Source organism: Doryrhamphus excisus, linkage group LG6 (assembly GCF_037039965.1).
Source record: "Doryrhamphus excisus strain RoL-2023G ecotype Guam linkage group LG6, RoL_Dexc_Guam_v1.1, whole genome shotgun sequence".
NCBI lineage: Eukaryota > Metazoa > Chordata > Actinopteri > Syngnathiformes > Syngnathidae > Doryrhamphus > Doryrhamphus excisus.
Window position 1 is genome coordinate 9,045,179 of NC_136362.1, and position 22,296 is coordinate 9,067,474.

The 22,296-nt window shown below is 39.6% G+C and overlaps 2 protein-coding genes across 2 annotated transcripts; both read right to left on the reverse strand.

The window, feature by feature from the left end:
• Positions 1-935: 935 nt before the first annotated feature.
• On the reverse strand, positions 936-11,636 carry klhl20 (kelch-like family member 20). Its single transcript, XM_058066068.2, has 15 exons — positions 11,510-11,636; positions 10,538-10,601; positions 9,266-9,523; positions 9,072-9,180; positions 7,054-7,260; positions 6,821-6,979; positions 6,640-6,734; positions 6,290-6,405; positions 6,009-6,192; positions 5,756-5,899; positions 5,555-5,688; positions 5,279-5,487; positions 5,093-5,199; positions 2,070-3,769; positions 936-1,301 (listed from the first exon to the last, which is right to left on the reverse strand). The coding sequence occupies exons 2-14, from the start codon at positions 10,558-10,560 to the stop codon at positions 3,685-3,687; spliced, it is 1,830 nt and encodes a 609-aa protein (XP_057922051.2). The 5' UTR covers positions 10,561-10,601; positions 11,510-11,636; the 3' UTR covers positions 936-1,301; positions 2,070-3,684.
• Positions 11,637-12,376: 740 nt separating this feature from the next.
• LOC131125004 (LIM/homeobox protein Lhx8-like) lies at positions 12,377-21,735 on the reverse strand. The gene is made up of 8 exons (XM_058066069.2): positions 21,593-21,735; positions 19,995-20,135; positions 18,910-19,031; positions 17,082-17,302; positions 16,902-17,005; positions 15,870-15,965; positions 14,393-14,570; positions 12,377-12,846 (listed from the first exon to the last, which is right to left on the reverse strand). The coding sequence occupies exons 1-8, from the start codon at positions 21,665-21,667 to the stop codon at positions 12,767-12,769; spliced, it is 1,017 nt and encodes a 338-aa protein (XP_057922052.2). The 5' UTR covers positions 21,668-21,735; the 3' UTR covers positions 12,377-12,766.
• Between the last annotated feature and the right edge of the window lie 561 nt (positions 21,736-22,296).

Genomic DNA, 22,296 nt, shown 5'->3' on the forward strand with positions numbered 1-22,296 from the left:
ATAAAGTCTAAATTATGAAAACATTACATGAAGAAAATTGAAACAATTTGATATGTTTTTTAAAACAGCAGCAGAAAGGAAAAAACAGCAATAATTTCACCAGAAGTAAAAAAAAAAAAAAATTGAAAAATGTCACAATTTTATGAGAATAACCTTGTAATAATATACGGTAAAATAACATTAATTGCATAAAGCTGAAATATTTAAAATATATATATATTTTTTAAAAAGATATAAAAATATATATTTTTTAAAAGGAAAAAATATATATTGTTTAAATATATATTTTTTTTAAGGTGCAATTATTATTCACATTGAGGGGGGGAAAAGTTGTAAATTCGAAGTTGTAATTTTTCGAAAATTAAAGTTGAACATTTGAGATTAACATTTACAAGAGAAAAATATAGGAAAAAGTAGTAAATTTACTGAGAAAATTTGATACATTTACAAGAAAAAAAATATCTTTATCTACAGCCAAAGTTGTAAACTGATGAGGAAAAAAACTAAATTTGCATTTCAGAAATGTTGCAAAAAAAACATTAAACAAATTGCGTCACGCTAAAAGAAAAAAAAATGTACAAGGAAAAAAATATATACATTTACAAGGAAATGTTATATTTATGTGAAAGAAGTTGTACATTTAGGAGAAAACGTTTTACATTTACATTGAAAAAATGTAAATTTACAAAAAAAAAAAACACTCATTTGGGCGCTGCAGTGACATCAGCCTCCTTCTATTTTCTCCCTCTATATTTCCACTATGGACTCCTCTGTTTTAAAGGGTTAATTCGTTAATTCTGAGACGTATTTGGAAAGAAAACTATTCTTTTTTTAATGAGCAACATTTTAAAGCCATCAAGTTCCCCACGTGAAAGTAGCAGTAGAGACAAGATTGGCTTCTGGAGCTGCACAGAAGAAAAGCCAGAGATGAAATCTTGTATAAATAGTCTTGCCCTGGGAGCGTCTTTATTCCTTCAGTTGTCATAGCAAAACCACAAGAGAAATGCATGGTCACTACACGGTGACATCAGGCCTGGAAGCATGGTGGTCGTCATTCTAGGCAGTGATTGATCAGTAACATTTCTTAGTACGCAACACAATCAGGCAGATGACAGGACAACATTTGTCTTAGCATTTTCAAACAGGGCCATGGCGTACATGTTAGGGTTTGGGGACCTTTTTGGCTAAGAGAGACATTTTAAAATGTACTTTATTTCCATGTCATATGTTCTAACACCCAATATGGCTAGGGTTAGGGCCAGGGCCTGGGGTTGAGTTAGGGCCAGGGTTAGAGCCAGGGCCTAAGGATCGTGTCAATGCCAGGGTTAGGGCCAGGGCCTAAGGTTAAGGCCAGATCCAGGGTAAGGGTTCGTGCCAGGACCTGGGGCTTGAGGTTGGAGTCTAGGATTTATGCCAGGACCTTGGGTTTAAGCCAGGGTTAGAGCCAGGGCCTAAGGATAGTGTCATGGCCAGGGCCGAAGGTTAAGGCCAGGTCAAGGGTTAGGGTCTAGGGTTCGTGCCAGGACCTTGGGTGTGGGCCAGGGCCTTGGGCTTGAGGTTGGAGTCTCGGGTTCATGCCAGGACCTTGGGTTTAGGCCAGGGTTAGAACCAGGGCCCAAGGATAGTGTCATGGCCAGAGCCTAAGGATAGTGTCATGGCCAGGGCCTAAGGTTAAGGCCAGGTTCAGGGTTAGGGTCTAGGGTTCATGCCAGGGCATTGGGTGTGAGCCAGGGCCTGGGGCTTGAGGTTGGAGTCTAGGGGTCATGCCAGGACCTTGGGTTTAGGCCAGGGTTAGAGCCAGGGCCTAAGGTTAAGGCCAGGTTCAGGGTCTAGGGTTCGTGCCAGGACCTTGGGTGTGAGCCAGGGCCTGGGGCTTGAGGTTGGAGTCTAGGGTTCATGCCAGGACCTTGGGTTTAGGCCAGGGTTAGAGCCAGGGCCTAAGGTTAAGGCCAGGTTCAGGGTTAGGCTCTAAGGTTCGTGCCAGGGCCTGGGGCTTGAAGTTGGAGTCTAGGGTTCATGCCAGGACCTTGGGTTTAGGCCAGGGCCTGGGGTTGAGTTAGAGCCAGGGCCTAAGGATAGTGGCATGGCCAGGGCCTAAGGTAAGGCCAGGTTCAGGGTTAGGGTCTAAGGTTCGTGCCAGGACCTTGGGTGTGGGCCAGGGCCTAAGGTTGGAGTCTAGGGTTCATACCAGGAACTTGGGTTTAGGCCAGGTCCAGGGTTAGGGCCAGGGCCTACCACTAACCCTTTTTTAAAAAAAGTGAAATGGTTGAAGTCAACATTTAGTGAAAGTTGCATTTGTGGGCAAAACCACAAGAGTACAGTTGCGTATGGAAGAATATGTCTTGCATAAGTACGTTGTGGACTTGGGCATGAATCCAACACTTGCAAAAAACCTAGCAGCTTTCTTGAACGTGAAGCCTAGAGTACATTTATTCCTTATGATGGTGTAACCAGTACACACTAAAGTACAACTGTGATGTACATGATGTGTTGTGTGGAGAAAACACAACCACTGTAGTACAACACTAATGCATGTTCCTTGAAACACAAATACGACTTTCAACTTGTGTTTTTCATCATCTGCTGTTTTCACTTTGCATTCTCATCTTCTACCACCAGGTGGCCCCATTCCATACAAAACCTTCTGTTAGAAAGCCATGTACACAATGCCCCATGTATTCAGGAAAATATGTTTGGGTTAGACTTTGAACCTTCTAGCGGGGACTAAGATGAGTACTGCATCCTGTTCTTGACATCTTACCTTACAGTAGAACCTCAGTTAGCATCCTTCACGCCATCCCAAACGTACTAATCAGAAATAATGCAAAGCCATTCTTTCCAAATATGTTATATAACACTAAACTCTTTTTATATGTTTACGTTTCAACTGTTTACATGCAGACATTTCAAAAACAAAAATGGCGTATGAAAGGGATATGCTGCCACTCGCCACTTTTTGTGTGTCTCATTTTGAGGATGAAGAGAAAAGCAGAGACTTGTAGCATAAATTAGCCAACATTAGCATCAACCCAATAGGATGCTAACAAGTATGTTTCTGTGATGAAGAAGACAGTTGGACTCAGGCAGTGGAAGACAGGCGCCGTATTGTATGCTAACCGGAGAGTGTACGCAAACCAAGGCAAAAATGTTCGCCGTAAACCAAAACACACGTGCACGGGGTTGTACGCTAACTGAGGTTCCAGTGTCCTGTACGCCAGTTAACAAGTAATGTTCTCTCGTCAGGAAATAAGCCATGCCACCACAGCGGAACGGATGGATTGAGGCTTGCAGGATGAGAGGTCTTGGTTCGATTTCCACTTTTGTGGTCATCTGCGTTCGTTGGTTGGTTGGTTGCACCCAAAAGACGTTAAAACCTCCTCACACATTCATGACCGCAGTCATACTCTAGGCGTCTACACGACTGGTAGATGGAAGCTTCAAGGACCAGAGCAGGACGAGGTTACTTGGGGGGGGGGGGGGGGGGGCGGAGCCTATAGTAGACCGTCTCCAATATGGAGGCTTGGTGATGCTTGCTGGATGTCAATCGTTTCTTGTAAAAGTCATTGACCTTGAAAGGGGACGAACATTGGTGGATTCGTCCGCCAACACGTCTCCCACTCGTCCTCACGCACGTAACAGTTTTTCTTGGGAGTCGTGAGGGCTGGTGAGGACAAACCAGGAGGGTTACCATATGTGGGATTCACAGTGAGTCATTTTAATCACGCCCACTCCGCCACCGAGTCGCCGGTAGTTCATTCCTCCGTACAACCTGCGAACACGTCACACAGTCAAAATACAAGAAAGGTGCACATAGCATTTTATCTTTGTCAGTGTTCATACACCAGCATTTCATCTTGAGAAAACATTTATGGGCCTGCAAAGCACAGCAGTCCATCCCGTTATTCCTCTCACTTGTCCATTGTTCCTTAGTTGTTATTATGGGCCTGCAAAGCGCAGCAGCCCATCCCATTATTCCTCTCACTTGTCCATTGTTCCTTAGTTGTTATTATGGGCCTGCAAAGCGCAGCAGCCCATCCCATTATTCCTCTCACTTGTCCATCGTTCCTTAGTTGTTATTACAGGCCTGCAAAGCACAGCAGCCCATCCCATTATTCCTCACACTTGTCCATTGTTCCTTAGTTATTATGGGCCTGCAAAGCACCGCTACCCGTCCTGTTATTGTTCATACATGTTATTATGGGCCACATAGTTCTTATGGGCCAAAGCGCAGAAGCCCAACTTATTCCTCATAGTTATGTGTTATGGGTCAGTAGCCCGCCCTATTATACTTCATACTTGTTATGGGCCTGCAAAGCGCAGTAGCCCACTGTATTATTCTTCATAGTTGCTGTTATTGGCCAGCACCCCAGCTTGATGATGGGCCTGCAAAGCACAGCCACTCACCCTATTATTCGTCATACTTGTGATGGACGTGCAAAGCGCAGCAGCCCATCCCATTATTCCTCTCACTTGTCCATTGTTCCTTAGTTGTTATTATGGGCCTGCAAAGCACCGCTGCCCGTCCTGTTATTGTTCATACATGTTATTATGGGCCAGGAAAGTGACAGTAGCTAAACTTATTCCTTACATCCTATTATTGACAGCTGCCCGTCCCATTAATCCTCATAATTGGGCTGCTGCGCTTTGCAGGCCCATAACAAGTATGAAGTATAATAGAACGGGCTGCTGACCTATAATACATAACTATGAGGAATACATTGGGCTGCTGCGCTTTGGCCCGTAACAACGTATTCCTCATAGTTATGTGTTATAGGTCAGCAGCCTGTCCTATTATACTTCATACTTGTTGTGGGCCTGCAAAGCGCAGCAGTCCACTGTATTATTCTTCATAGTTGTTATTGGCCAGCACCCCAGCTTGATGATGGGCCTGCAAAGCACAGCAGCATACCCTATTGTTCGTCATACTTGTGATGGACGTGCAGAGCACTGCAGCCCATCCTTGAGGAACCCTTAAGGCCACTCTGTGCACATAACATGCTAGCTGTATGATCCCACAGGCACCGTAGAGTCCAGCAGGACCAACTGGACTTTTACTACTCGGACATTTGAGTGTAAGAAGAGAGGCACCTACCTCCAAGTGTTGGCATCAGGATCGTAAACCTCTATCGTTTTCAAATACGTCGTCCCATCAAATCCTCCCACGGCCATCAACTGACCATTCACGACCGCCAAGCCCACCTGCGGGTGCATATCAAGTACACACGTGAACACCACGTGACCACGGCAACGTGAAGTCGAACTGAAACCCCGGGCATACCCCGCTCCGTCTGGACGTCATGGCGACTACGGGAGACCACTGATTGGTCCTGGGGTTGTAACGCTCCGCACTGCTCAGCTCCGTGGTGTCGTCTCGGCCTCCGACCGAGTAGATCATGTCCTGGTAGACGGCACAGCCCAGGTGTTTCCGCCGCGTTCCCATGGGCGACACCGTGTGCCAGCGGTTCTCCTGAGGATTGTAGCGCTCCACTGGAGGACAAACGGGACACGATCATTTCAACGGCAACAAGTCCATCATCTCTGGAAAGTTCATTACCTGTATTCAGCGGCGACGTTCCGTCGGAGCCTCCGACAGCGTACAGGAAGCCTCCCAGCACAGCCACAGCCACGCCCAGTCGCCTGGTGCTCATGGACGCCACGCGAGTCCACTTGTTCTCCTTGGGGTCGTACCTGCACGCCATTCATTTTCATTCAAGGGCATTTAAATGCGTGACCGGGAAGTGCTAGAAAAGGGTACCTTTCCACTATGTTCAGACAGGAAACGCCATCTTGTCCTCCCACGGCGTACAAATAACCGCCAAGAACAGCCACGCCTACGCTTGTGCGACACGTGCTGGTCGGCGCCACGTCGCTGCTCCACTGGTTTGTCTTTGGATCGTATCTACGAACAAAAGATATCTCATTCGCTGGTGCACTCTGACAATGTATGTTTGTCTGCAGTGTCGTCATGACAACATTAAAAGACGGTCCCAGGATAGATTCCTGCTCACCTTTCGACAGAGTTGAGGTAGGAGGAGCCGTCGTGGCCCCCAACGGCGTAAAGCAAGTCGTCCAGGACGCTGACGCCGACTCCGCAGCGCCGTTTGCTCATGGACGCCACCATGCGCCACTCGTTGGTCTGAGGATCGTAGCGTTCCACGCTGGATATGGCGTCCCCGCTGCACCAGCCCCCCACTGAGAGATGAAAGATGACAAGTGGTGATGATGGCGGGCCAGGAACAGCGCATTAACATCTGCTGGGGGGGGGGGGGTTGTCTTTTGTTTGACTGACCCGCAAAGAGAACTTCTCCGCATCGGATGGGTTTCCGAGGCCGGGTTCTTGGGCCCTGCATCAGGGGTCTCTCCTGTGGCAGCAGCAAGTAGTTCTTGGCCTCGTCAACCAGGTCTCTAACGAGACAAAAGGGGCAGCGTTAGGAGCACAGATACTCACCAACATGGATTCCCACCTCAGCAGTTGTAGACCTGCCAACCTGATTGGAGGAATGTGATGACTACTATCCCCACAAGAACAATTAATTAATGAATTAATTAATAATTAATAAGCTGTAGGGAAATTATAACGCAAAAAGCACACCCAGCATAGCCTAGTATAATAGCTCTAGTATGGCAGGTGTGTTTTACCTGCACTCTTCATCACTCTTGATAAGAGGGTCCGACCCCACGGTGCCCACCAGGAACTTGGGGCTGAGGAGGGGTAGTCTGACATGTTGGAGAACCTACAATGAGAAATATTCCCGTGTGGTTTACATGCCAACTTAGGGGGCAATTTCCATCATCGAACCTCTTCAGTGTCTGTACCAACCTGGGGTAGTTGTGGTCTGCGTTCCTGGATGCTGTATTTCACCCACGCCATCACCGCGTTAAAAACCTGCTCTTCGCTCCTCACGTTGAGTTCATCGCTAGAAATGATGTCAATCAACTGGTTGGCAGGTAACAGCATGAACTCTTCGCTTTCCATGACCTGAGATGTGGACGCAGCAAAATGACTGACAGCTCTACCTTTATTTCATCATTTCATCAAGAACATTGTCTTACCTCCTGAAAGTTGTGTTGGGTGAATTTATCCGCAATGCGGAGCAGCTCTCGGCAGGAGTGGGTGTCAGCGAAGGCCCTGATGCCCAGACAGTTGGAAGGGTCGAGCTGCCTCTTCAGGAACTCGCAGCAGGCCTCCTGGATCTCAGCAAGCTGGAGGAGACAAGCCGCGGGCAGCAGCGTCTGGACATTCCCTTCCTCCACGGTCACCTACCAGTGAGACGGTACGCTGTTGGACTTTCTTCTATCCAAACTTATACCACAGCAGCAGACATCCCAGTTACCAAGAGTCAAATGCAAACTGAATGTGATATCATGCTAGGTGTTAGCATTGCTAGCATGCTCTATTTTCATGGATATATATATAAAGTGGTATGTGTACATGTAAGTGTCTACCCACGAAAATTGCAAAAAATGCCATGCTAATATTAGCATGCCAGCAACGCTAACATGCTAACTGTAGCAAGTAAACACCGAGCATGATAGTACATCATGGTACATGGTACATCATGGTAGGCACTAGTATGCTAATATTAGCACCGTGGCTTTTTTGTCCATTTTTATACAGTAGGTAGACAATACTATGCTATGTGTTAGCATGCTACAGTTAACATATTAGCATTGCTAGCATGCTCTATTTTCATGGGTAGACACAAAAAATAGTGCTAAGTGTCTACCCACGAAAATTGCAAAAAATGCCATGCTAATATTAGCATGCCAGCATGCTAACTATAGCAAGTAAACACCTAGCATGATAGTGCTATCATGGTAGGCACTAGTATGCTAATATTAGCACCGTGGCATTTTTGTCCGTTTTCATACAGTAGGTAGACAATACTATGCTATGTGTTAGCATGCTACAGTTAACATATTAGCATTGCTATCATGCTCTATCTTCATGGGTAGCCACATATATAAACACTTACCACCATCATGCTAGGTGTTAGCATTGCTAGCATGCTCTATTTTCATGGGTAGACACAAAAAATAGTGCTACGTGTCTACCCACGAAAATTGCAAAAAATGCCATGCTAATATTAGCATGCCAGCAATGCTAACTGTAGCAAGCAAACGCCTAGCATGATAGTACTATCATGGTAGGTACTAATATGCTAATGTTAGCATTGTGGCATTTTTGTCCATTTTCATACAGTAGTTAGACAATACTATGCTATGTGTTAGCATGCTACAGTTAACATATTAGCATTGCTATCATGCTCTATCTTCATGGGTAGCCACATATATAAACACTTACCACTATCACGCTAGGTGTTAGCATTGCTGGCATACTCTATTTTCATGGGTTGACACAAAAAATAATGCTAAGTGTCTACCCACGAAAATTGCAAAAAATGCCATGCTAATATTAGCATGCCAGCAATGCTAACTGTAGCAAGCAAACGCCTAGCATGATAGTGCTATCACGGTAGGCACTAGTATGCTAATATTAGCACCGTGGCTTTTTCGTCCATTTTCATACAGTAGGTAGACAATACTATGCTATGTGTTAGCATGCTACAGTTAACATATTAGCATTGCTATCATACTCTATTTTCATGGGTAGCCACATATATAAACACCACTATCATACTAGGTGTTGGCATGCTAACATTAGCATGTTAACATTGCTAGCATGCTCCATTTTCATGGATAGACATATATAACACCATTATCATGTTAGGTGTTAGCATGTTAACATGAGCAAACTGGCATTTTTTGCCATTTTCATGATTAAGAACTTAAGCAAACACTTAATGCTATCATGCTAGGTGTTAGCATGTTAACATAATTATACTTTTTTTTTACATTTCCAGAGGTTGGTACTTATACAAACACTTAGCTGTATTAGTTTAGGTGTTTAACAATTATAATAATAGTAATAGTAGTAGTTATAGTATGCTAAGTGTTAGCATGTTTCATTCTTTACCTTAGAGATGTTACATAAACCATTTTTTTTGTTCAGTAGCAAAACAATATTCAAGTAATTCTCTAAAACGTGTTTTGAACAGAAACAGCGTTACCTGTGACGTGTAGGCAAAGTCGATCAAAAGCTCCATCGCTCTCTCGTCAATGTCTCGAATAACCACTTCAGTTTGTCGGCTTTCTGCAAGCTCCCCAGTAAACATCGCCCTGGAAAAAAGCGAGAAAAACCATTCGATAAACTGATGCACATTTGACTGAAGCAACGTCTCCACCCGGCGTGGCCTTCATATACCTGAAGTACGGACTGCAGGCGGACAGGATGACACGGTGAGCATAGATTTTCTTAGCGCCCACCACCAGCACCACGTCACACAGCTCACGGTGCTTCCTCAGCAGGTTGATCACTTCCAGCGTCTGCCGAGGGTGTTTGTCTGACACGTATGGCATGCGCGCAGGCTGGGGTACCCCTTCAGGGAGCTTATTGGGGTCGCCCAGAGTACAGCGGCTAGTGATGTCCATTCCTGTGGCGTCTTGGCGTGCGCTGGTGGCCCTTGAAGCAAACCAATACACACTGCCAGGTGAGTGATCATCACCCTTTATTCATCACTGTTTCCTAAGGAAACCATCCAAAAACATCCATGCTTCCACACGCACACGCAGGAAGTCATTAATAAAATCACATGCATATTTTTATTTCTATAAAAAAAATTATAAAGAAAATCTAAAATGTTATTTATTTTTTATATAAATAAATATAAATATTAAATATATATATAATAAATATTAAATATGAATAAAATACATATTTTATATAAATAAATAAATTAATATTTCCCATTTTTTCTTTCAAATCTTTTTTGGATAAAATTTTTTTTTTATTTAAAAAATGTGATATTTTTCTTTAGATAAAAGTAAAAACAAAATGAGATTTATAATTGTATCTAAAAAGTGTTGTTTAATGAGATGCATTTTTTTATTTCTATAAAGAAATTATAAAGAAAATCTAAAATGTGATTTATTTTTTGTATAAATAAATACGTGTTAATATTTCCAATTTTTTCTTTCAAATTTTTTGGGGATAAAATATTTTTTTTTTATTTAAAAAAAGTGATATTTTTCATTAGATGAAAGTAAAAACAAAATGAGATTTATAATTGTATCTAAAAAGTGTTGTTAAATGAGATGCATATTTTTATTTCTATAAAAAAAATTGAAAAAAAATCTAAAATGTGATTTATTTTTTATATAAATAAATACGTGTTAATATTTCCAATTTTTTTTTCAAATGTTTTTTGGATAAAATATTTTTTTTATTTAAAAAAAGTTATATTTTTCTTTAGATAAAAGTAAAAACAAAATGAGATTTATAATTTTATCTAAAAAGTGTTTACTGAAACACTAAAATGTAAAAAATACATCACATTTATTTCTATTAAATGTGGTGTATAAAATGTGATCTGTATTTTTGTATTTAAGAAAATGACACTTTTTTGGATGAAAAATATCTATGACGTTACTTTTATTCGTCTTTTTTTTTTGGAAGCGGCAATGATGTCATACCGACCTGCGCATCAGCTTTGGGTCCATGCAATGTAGAACAGTGTTTGGTAGCACGCCTCCCAGTGAATCTAGACAGAAAACGAAACCGATATCAGATCATCATTATTTCTTCCTCTTCACCAAACCAGTTAGAGCAGGAAGAGGCGGGCTTTAATGCCAGAATAAAATTGGATTGATTGGTTGCATTTAGTTTGCAATGCAGTGAGTGACGCCGTCTGTGAGCATGCACCATTTTGTATTGTTTTGTTTATATTTACATTACTGACTTATACCGTATTGTCGGGATGACGGCTCTGCTGCCCGAGGTACCGCCATCGATAGTTCATGAAAAATGGTCTCCAAATTATTTGGACAATAATGTTTATGGGATAACGTAACGCTATCATGGCTACCTACATGATGGGTAAAAACGTTTTTTTTTTAGTGAACTTTTCCTTGAAGACACGAATAGACATGTGGTGTGGAGTTATTTTGAGGGGTGCAGTAAACCGACACGGTTACACAAAGCTGTACACAGACTACTTTACACTGTATGAAAGTCGTTCCCTTGTCAGTTGCTACGAGTAGTTTCAGCAAATAGACGCATCCCATTTTAGCATACATAACATGTCTACTCTATTTGATGTCAAATCAAAAGCACTATGACGGAAATGGTGTGCTGGTCGGAAACCACCTTGCATGTCGAGTGGCCCGAGTGACACACAGGCTAGTAAGGTCCCCACGTCGACTCCTATTTCATCCAAAGCAACTCCACTCCACGACAAAGACTCATTTAGTGCGTTTTACAATGGTTAAAAAAGGTCACGGCCACGTGCACTAGCAAATTAAAACAGCGTGATGTCACGAGAACGGCTATGATTGAAACATAACACAACATCCTAAGCTAACTTGAACAGAAGCCGAGACTAAATCGCCATGAAAATGCCGAGTACTCACAGAGGAGATGATATAATTGTATACGGATTGTATTTTTTACCTTATATTTCCATCTCCAAACCCGAGGCGCAAACCGCAACCATGACAAATGTTTACAAGTTAATGGTTGGATACGCAGCTTTTCTTCATTGGTGTCTTCTGCGCATGTCAAATGCCATGTATAGCTTCCGGATAGGCGCTTTCAAAATAAGGGGATAGCATTACGTCATCAGGTCACCTTTTTTTTCCTTTTATCGGAGAAAAGTATTTAAAAACACTGTAGGATCATTTTTCAAATATTTTTCATAATATGAAATAATATTTTGCAGATGACTATGGCCTATTTGTAAAAATATGCATATTCAATTATATTTTCCGTACTTTTGGCCTTTAAGCCATATAATTGGCTTAATGAACTAACATACAAGTATACATGTGTAGTTATGTATTATGTCTTATTTTGTCTTATTATGACTACTATATTACTCTAATCATGTTAAAAATCTTATTTAGGAATACAAGTTTTGTATGGCTTACATTTCCTGTTTTCTCTTAGGTATATATATTGTGTAATAGGATTGTAAAGGTGATTATAGGGGTGTTAATTCATATCTGGAGGTCTCTAATGATAAAAAAAAATGTTTATAAGGTTGTAAACAAGTTTCCTATGCTCCAACTACATCAATATTTTGATGTATAATTTAGCATTTCAATAATATATATATATTATATAGTATTTTCAATGCAGTGAATTGTATTTTGCTATGACTTCTGAATCCCCAACATTGTGCTGCATTGATATTGTGTCAAAATACTACGTGATGCAAGCTTGTTTCCTTTGTCAGCTCATGATGGCCATTCAGCAAAGTTTAGCTACTAACGTTAGCGGTCACTGTACATTCACACGTGAAAATCAAAAGAGCCAGCGTTGTACAGCAGCATCCTTTATCAATTCATTTGGGAGACGAGTTCATCCCGTCTTCCTGCATCGCCGTTGGACATTTAGCATTATTGACATATTCTGTGGTTCGGCATCCTGTCACCACTCAGTAACCAAGGTAGCATTTGTAGCGCCATGCTACTCTTACACACCAATATCAATGGAAAACTTCAAATTAAATATGACATTTCTTCAACAAAAACACAAAAATTCATATGATCAGTATAAATTCAATAAATTTAGAACATATTTTCCTTAGTAAATATTAATACTATCATTTTCCAGCTGAAGAATGTAAGTGCATTAGACACGTTAGGAAGCGTGATTTAGTCGGCAGTCATCTTCTCGGTCATCTTCTTCCCAGCCATGGACCTCCTCCTAAGCGTTATGGCCGATTGGCAGCGACGTCAGTGGATGGGAAACGAGGGGTTGCAGCAACAGCGGGTCTGCCGCTTGTACTGAAAAAGGCATATAGCATCAACATGCGTCTCTTTTTTTCTGTGCCTTCTAAAGACATAAAAACAGTTAAGAATGCTCGTAATGGGACACAGCTATTCCACTTATAAAGCTTAAAAAAAAGCAAAATACATGAATGAATGTACACATTACTACATGCTCACAGCCTTAGAGGTCTTTTAATAGCACCTCTTTTTACAAATTTTTATGTGTATAATTACTGCTACTGCCACTGTTTTTGTGTAATTAAAGCATATGGATCATGTGGCTACAGATGTCGTTTACCACAACCAGTCTGTGGCTGAGGAGGAATGAATCATGGCTTCATTGGGTCAGTAAGCATAATTCATAATGCCGCCTACAGAGAACATACTAACTCCTTATTTCTAAAATCACAAATACTTCAACTTGCTGATATAGTTCATCTTCAAACAGCTAAAATAATACATAAGGCTAAAAATAACCAATTAGCTAAAAATGTCATCCAATACTTCTCTACAAGAGAGGAGAAATATGATCTCAGGGAAGAACTACATTTAAATAAAACACTTATATGCTAGGACTACGTTAAAAAGCCATAGCATTTCAGTATGTGGAATCAAACTATGGGATGGATTGAGTAAGACCCTCAAACAATGCACAACGATGAGCCAATTCAAGAAACAATACAAGCAGTTGATGTTTGCTAAATACAAGGATGAAGAGTCTTGAACCAGTCATGATGTGCTATATATATATCACTATATTGACACTTACTATGGTACCCATTACGTCATTGGATGGTCATATGACCTCATACTTCGGTAAAATAAGATAAAATAAAATAATTTAATTTAATAAAATTTTATTTAAAATTAAATTAATTTTATTTAAAATTTTAATTTTAATTAATTAATTAAATTAGGAAAGCAGGAAGTGAACAAATGTAACAGTTACTGATTGTAAAAAGTACCAGATGGAGGGGTAGGATTTAATAAGCTTTGCTTCTTCCTACTCCTTTTGGACATGTGGAACTGTGAACTGATTATGTGATGCATTCAATTGTAATCTGATGCATGTTCAAATCAAATAAAACCATTACCATTGTGAACTGCTTTGGGTGCCTTGAAAGGTGCTATATTTATTCTGACCTGAATACATCAACAGCCATGCAATTACGTATCTCAGACTCAAATCCTCATTGTCACCTGATGACCGGTAAGATGCATTCACAGACACCCCGACCATCACAACAACGTCTTATTACGCGTGCATGTGTGGTCTGAATAGGCAAAGACAAAAGAAACTGTTAAGTGGATATTTTTATCTCTCGCTGACATAATTACAATCTGCTGCATTCAAGTGTCATGGGAAATCCCAGGAAATACACAAAACATGCGTGTTCAACTCAAAGGACGTGGAACGCAACACTTCATGGTTTTGTTCAATAAAGTACAGTAAAAAGGGGCATATCTCAGTTAAAAATGGTGATTAATCATGAATTAATTTGGAAAGTGTGATTAATCTGATTACAAGCAGTTCTTGGCAAGACATGCGCGAGTAGCTTACCGTCCATGTAGGTGAGTGTGGTGAGGAGTGGTACATCCGGGGTGACGTAGGTCGCGTATTGCAGGTCATCCAGCGCCGCCGTCATCTGGCCAGCGGGAAGCGACATCAACGCGGTTGAGCTGGAAGAATTCGGGCCGACATGTTTCTTCTGACGAGCTCGGCAGTTCTGAAACCAAACCTGCAGAAAATGGAAGAGGTGGGCTATTCAAGGACGCGATGATTGCTGTGCACAAAACATTTTTGGTCTTTTTTTTCATTTGCCAAACATTTCAACTTCTTTGCAAAACAGGAAGCTGGTGTCCATGTGGTGTCTCGCCGCCACATGGTGTCTCTGGGAACAATCACGTCTTCAATGAAGGTAAAGGTAAGCTTGAATGTTTAACTTCCTTTCTAAGCATTTGGAGTTCCTTACTGCATGTAAAAGTGAACATTATTGGCTTTCTGGTAGGAAAGAATAGAACTGACATGATATATGCTCTAAAGCAGGGGTCTCAAACTCACGGCCCGCGGGCCGGACGCTAGTTTGAGGCCCCCGCCTTGATATGAAAGTTTAATTTGTTTAATTTGTTTGATTTGCTTATTTATTTTTTCATCTTATTTTGTGTTGAATAAAAATTAACATGAAACATTTAATAATAAATGAAAATTAACATTAAACATTTAATAATTTAATAATAAATAAAAATTAACATCAAACATTTATTTAATAATTTAATAAAAATTAATTTGTTCATTTGTTTCATTTGTTTTTTGATTTGCTCATTTATTTTTCCATCTTATTTTGTGTCGAAAAATAAAAATTAACATTAAACATTTATTCAATAATTTAATAATAAATAAAAATTAATTTGTTCATTTGTTTTTTGATTTGCTTATTTATTTTTCCATCTTATTTTGTGTCGAAAAATAAAAATTAACATTAAACATTTAATAATTTAATAATAAATAAAAAATTAATTTGTTCATTTGTTTCACTTGTTTCATTTGTTTTTTGATTTGCTTATTTATTTTTCCATCTTATTTTGTGTCGAAAAATAAAAAATTAACATTAAACATTTATTTAATAATTTAATAATAAATAAATAATTTATAATAATTTATTATAATTTAATGTTTTAGCAGAGCTTTTGCAGAGAACCAAAGCACTGAAAAAGTGGAGGGCATAGCATTGAAGACTATTATTATATAAATATATATATTCTTTTTATTTTTATTTTTTTTATTATTATTTTTTTTAACCTGATGCGGCCCAACCTCACCCAGACCCTAGCTCCAGTGGCCCCCATGTAAATTGAGTTTGAGACCCCTGCTCTAAAGTGATTGGCTTAGCATTGTAGGGCCAGCTAGCTCTCACCCAGCATGTACAACACTGCCCTCTGCAGCCCACAGGCTGAACAGCAGCCTGGGAGCACACCTAATTCATCCCACCCAAGTAAACAGCACACAGGACAGGAAGGGTGGAGACTGCGTGGCCCACCTGGATGACCCTGCGACTTAGACCCGTGCGCTCCGACAGCCTTTGGAGAGTCTGAGCATCCGGATTGTTGTCCTTGGCAAACTGGGTCTGCATCACCTGAACACATCACGTTGGTACACGGGAGCCATCATCAGCATCATCATCATCATCATCACTTCCACTAATACATTAGCACACTCATTCTTCTCCCAGCCACAGCCCCCACACATACAGTACTAGTAGTACACATACTCACCATTTCTACTAGTACTGCTACATACTCATGACTGTCATCATAATGTAGTAGTAATGCTACAATAGCAATTGTAATGTAGTCAGTGATAGTAGTAGTCACAATAATAGTAGTACACAGTGATAGTTGTATTACTTATCGTAGTAGTAATAGTTGTAGGAGTATGAATGGTAACAATCATAGTAGTAAAAGCAATAGTATTAGTAGTAGTCATAGTAACAGTAGTAAACGCAATAGTAATAGGAGTAACAGTCGTAGTTAAAGTAGTAATAGTAGCCATAGTGGTACACAGGAGTAGTAGTTGTGGTATATAGTATAAGTAATAGAAATAGTAGTACATAGTAGAAACAGTCAAGTAGTATTCGTCAGTGTTATATAGAAGTAGCTACAGTGGTACATAGTAGCAGTAGTCGTAAAGTTGTCACAGTAGTGCATAGGAGTACTAGTAGTAGTAGTAATGTAGTCACAGTAGTACATAGTAGTAAGAGTCAGTAATAAAAGTACTAATAGTAGTACATAGTAACAGTCAGTCTGTGGTAATGTAGTCACAGCAGTAGTAGTAGTAGTAGTCGTAGTCGTCGTAGCAGCAGCAGAAGAGTCATAACAGTAATAGTAATAGTTGTGCGTAGTAGTAGTATGAGAAGTATGCATACTTTGATATTACAATGCATGATTAAGTACTGCATGAATATTTGCGTACTAGCGCAGTGGGTATCACTGGGTACAGAGTAAGATGGCTAAGATTCTACACATGCAGTAACCACGGTGTATTCAAGGACGATGGGATGAAGTAGAAGTACCTGAAGCTGGTCCACAGTGAAGCTGGTCCTGGCCCTCTTAGCAGGTCTGGACACAGTACTGGAAGTGTCCTTATCCATCTCCTCCTCATCCAGTTTGGATTGCTCTATAGAGAAGATCCAGAAGGTAAGACCCTGGTAAGACCCTGAAAGCTCACCGCCTTGTGTGGGTGTACCGCCCACCGTTTTCTTTGGAACGTTTGATGGTCTCCATCATGGTCTCATAATGGGGCCTGCAGAAGACCCTCTTCTCCAGCAGTCCACACTCCTCGCCAGTGGACAGCTGACGCTTGCAGGTGGCGCAGGAGAAACAGGCCAGGTGGAAGGTGCTGCCTCTCGCCCGTCGCACCCAGTCACTGGAGTGGATGTTACGGCCGCAGCGAGCACAGCGAGTGCCGTACTTCCTGACGTGGGGTACAGAAACAGGTTAGTAGTCACCCCCTGGATGGCGGAACAATCCTGGTCCCCAAATAGAGCCTTGTTGGACCCCGGGATGCTCTAGCATGGTTCCATTCTTACTAGTCCAACACAGTAGTCCTGTCAGGGTTGGCAGTACTATGCCTCACCTTGATGCTCACACAAGGCTGATTTTGGGTCCCGTATTCTCCACAGAGACAGTACAGTTCTCCCTCCTTTTCAATGTGCCAGAGATACAACAGTACTCCCCTTTATATTATCGAGAGATACAGTACTCTCTCCTATATGTTCTCCACCGAGACAGTACAGTACACCCTCCTTTAATGCGCCACAGATACAACAGTACTCCCCTTTATATTCTCCAGAGACAGTACAGTACTCCCTCCTTTTGAATGTGCCACAGATACAACAGTACTCTCTTTATATTATCCAGAGATACAATACTCCCTCTTATGTATTCTCCACAGATACAGTACAGTACTCCCTCCTTTTCAATGCGCCAGAAATACAACAGTACTCCCTTTTATATTATCCAGAAATACAGTACTCTCTCCTATATATTCCCCATAGAGACAGGACAGTACTCCCTCCTTTTCAATGTGCCAGAAATACAACAGTACTACTCCCCCTCATATTATCCAGCAATACAGTACTCTCTCCTATATATTCTCCACAGAGACAGTACAGTACTCCTTCTTTTTTAATGCACCAGAGATACAACAGTACTACCCTTCATATTATCCAGAGATACATTACTCTCTCCTACATATTCTCCAGAGACAGTACAGTACTTCCTTTTGAATGCTCCACAGATACAACAGTACTCCCCTTTATATTATCCAGAGATACAATACTCTCTCCTATATATTCTCCACAGAGACAGTACAGTACTCCCTCCTTTTCAATGCACCAGAGATACAACAGTACTCCCCTTTATATCACCCAGAGGTACAGTACTCTCTCCTACATATTCTCCAGAGACAGTACAGTATTTCCTTTTGAATGCACCAGAGATACAACAGTACTCCCCTTTATATCACCCAGAGGTACAGTACTCTCTCCTACATATTCTCCAGAGACAGTACAGTATTTCCTTTTGAATGCGCCACAGATACAACAGTACTCCCCTTTATATTATCCAGAGATACAATACTCTCTCCTATATATTCTCCACAGACAGTACAGTACTCCCTCATTTTCAATGTGCCACAGATACAACAGTACTCCAGAGATACTGTACTCCCTCCTCACAGATACAGTACAGGAAGTTAGGAGGTAGGAGGTTAGCATTGTAGGGCCATTTTAACGCATGCATGTGTTCCATACATACATATACTACTACTAATAATAATACATTTACTTTATTAAGTAAGTTTTCACAAAAAGCTCTCGCTTTTTTTAGTTGGGAACTGATATTTCCCTGAAACATAGCTATGTTCTACTGCTGATTACTACAGAGCGGAAGAAGGTAGCATCAAACTTTCTGTCGGGAGGTTCCATGTTGATATGGCCATAGAAGACAATATTCAGTCCAAAATGGCCGCTACGGAAGAGGCCGGGATTGAGAGGGTTCACAGATGGGGTGCAGGTTTACCTGAAGTAGTCCAGTTTGCAGAAAACCTGCTTGTCTTTGATGTAGCAGCTCACGTGGCGCCCGAGGGATGTTTGGCACACGCAGCAGGACAGGCAGCGCACGTGCCAGCACAGGTTGCTCACCTGGAGGGACAACAACTTGACATAGTATTCTACACACGGTAATAGGACTGTAAAGGTGACTATAAGGGTGCTATTTAATGTCTAGAAGGCTCTAATGTTAAAAAGCATATTTAGAAGGTGGTAAAAAGGTTTTCTATGCTTAATGTGTCTTATTTTCTCTGATTATGTTTACAATATTGGGTAATAGGAGCGTAAATATGACTATAGGGGTTCTATTTAATGTCTAGAAGGCTCTAATGTTAAAAAGCATATTTAGAAGGTGGTAAAAAGGTTTTCTATGTTTAATATGTCTCATTTTCTCTCTGATTATGTTTACAATATTGGGTAATAGGAGCGTAAAGGTGACTATAGGGGTGCTATTTAATGTCTAGAAGGCTCTAATGTTAAAAAGCATAACTAGAAGGTGGTAAAAAGGTTTTCTATGCTTAATATGTCTTATTTTCTCTGATTATGTTTACAATATTGGGTAATAGGAGCGTAAAGGTGACTATAGGGGTGCTATTTAATGTCTAGAAGGCTCTAATGTTAAAAAGCATAATTAGAAGGTGGTAAAAAGGTTTTCTATGCTTAATATGTCTTATTTTCGCTGATTATGTTTACAATATTGGGTAACATGAGTGTAAAGGTGACTATAGGGGTGTTATTTCATGACTAGGACTCTAATAATGTTACCAGATAGATAATTAGAAGGTTGAAAACAAGAAAAAAATTAATGAAAAAAGCAGTCATTGTATAAGAATGAAAACTAAATATTGAGAATAAAGTCTTAATATTAAGAACGGAAATAGCATAAAGTTGAAATATTGAAGACAAACATACAAAAAAGTAGTAATTTGAGAATTTTGCATTTCTCCATGGCTTTATATTTTGTCAAGGTCAAAGTGCATCTTTCCATATCTCATCATGCAGGCCTGACTGGAATACGTTCAACCAGTTGGAGATCAACGTCTCATCTCATCTTACCTTGAGAAGGTATCTGTCCAAGATTTCCTGGCCGCAAGAGCTGCAGAAGATCTTCCCCGCCTGGGAGGATCTCGTGGGGATGGAGGAGAGGGAGCAAGGAGAATAGGAGTCCTCAAAAATATCATCCGAGCCTGAAGAAGCCTGTCAGAACACCCGGACAAGTAAGTATGGAAGCCAATGAACCTCCAAATGATGATAGAAACCACACCCAGTGTCATGTGACCAAGACTCCTGGCACCACTTCCTACTCTTTAACTTATCATCCCAACATTTCCTCTTTTGTCCCATCATGCTGACTTGTAATCTCAATTACGACCTTTTTTCCTAGTTTGCACTTTTTACCTCATAATTAGGAATTAGAAACGTTCTCAACATTACGACTTTTTACTGTATTTTATCTTCTGATTATATTTTTTATGTAAAAAAAATACAACTTTCCTATGTCGACTTTTTAGATCACAATTTTCAATCTCATATTTATGACTCATAATTCAGATATTTTAACCTCATGACTTTCAAACTCATGATTTACATTTTTGTCATGATCGTGACTAATACTTCTCATATTCATTTTTAATAGATTAATTTCATATTAATCTCATAATTGAGTAACCTGATAATTGACATTTTAATTGACTCATAATTTTGACTTTTTACATAATATTTTTTAATCTACTTTTATTTTTAAATGAATCTCATTATTGACATTTAACTCATAATTTAGATTTTTCGGTTTAATTAATGACTCATTCAGAATTTTTCAAAAATTATAATCATAATTTATATTTTTTTACCTTATAATGATGACTTTTTATGTCATAATTTAGATTTTTTTTATCCAATAATTTCTACATTTTATCTCACAATTATTAGTCATGATGATTTATTGCATCATTTTTTTTGTAGATTGTGACTTTTTAATGTCATAATTATGACTTTTTAAGCTCATAATATCATAATTATGTTTTTTTAATCTCACTATTATGACTCGTAATTCGGACATAAATTAATTTGGATCTTTTTAATCTCGTAATTTTGACTGTTCATCACATAATTATGACTCCTTAGTCTCTTCCGATTTATTTTAAAAATGTCAGACAGTATATTACTTTTTATCTCGCAATTTCTATTTTGTTAACCTCACAACTATAACTATAAGGTTTGATTTATGACTTTTAATCTCGTAATTTTAACTGCTTATCTCATAACTACGACTTGTTGAGATAATTTCGATGTTTTAATGCCATCATTTGGATTTGTTTTTAATCTGATAATTATGATTTACCATTGGGAGATTTTGTCATTCAGTGGCGGGAACGTGCTTCCGTGTTTAGGCACTATTCCCTTTATGAAAAACAGAATAACTTCTTACTTAGTGTCTTTTGTAGTAATGTTTTATGAAAAGCTTATAATATATACATGTATATTTATATTTAGGCCTTTTTGTTGACGAGTCAAAAGGCGGCGCTTTGAAGAGGAGGACCTCACGAGAGGTCATTTTATTTTAGGGTTTTTTTTTTTTAATAACAAAGCACACATTGAATTGACACGTCACGTGCGTGATATTAATAAGTGATTGAAAATGGAAAACAACCTACGGTGTCCACCAGAGAATATCCGTATTGGAGTTGACTAGCAAGAATCTCCGCCGGTAGCCGTCGTGCCTCCGACATTATCAACCAGTCAATCAATCAATCACATTCAAATGGAAAAAAGGAAGGAAGGGAAGAGGAAAGAAGGATGGGAGGAAGGCACCTTCTTTTTTCTTCTTCTACGTTCCTATTTGCCATGACGACCGCTTAGAATCGCACCAACTTCCGCTCAACTTCCATTTGGAAGAAGCTCACAGCTGCAAGCAATTCCATGGGCTTAATTAGCGTCACACCTGCACGTGACTCAGACGCTCGCGCGCGCCCTCTTTTTCGCGGCATATACTGGAAGATCAGCCTTTAAAAATAACTTAATAATTTAAATCAACAACTAAAGAAATATTTTTAAAAGAAATGTGTAAAATGAGCAATACAAATAATTTTACAAAGAACTATACTATAAATGTTTTTAAAAATAACCATTAAAACGTACAAAATAAATATAAAAATTAAAAATCACAATAAAAAAATATAATCTATATAATATAATATATATAATATAATATATATATAATATAATCATAATAATAATAAAAAATCTATAGAAACAAAATATTAAAAATATTTTAATATAAAAACTACAAATTTAAAATTAGCTCTAAAATGTAAAAAATTATGATAGTGTAAAGGTATTAAAACATGAAAAATAAACA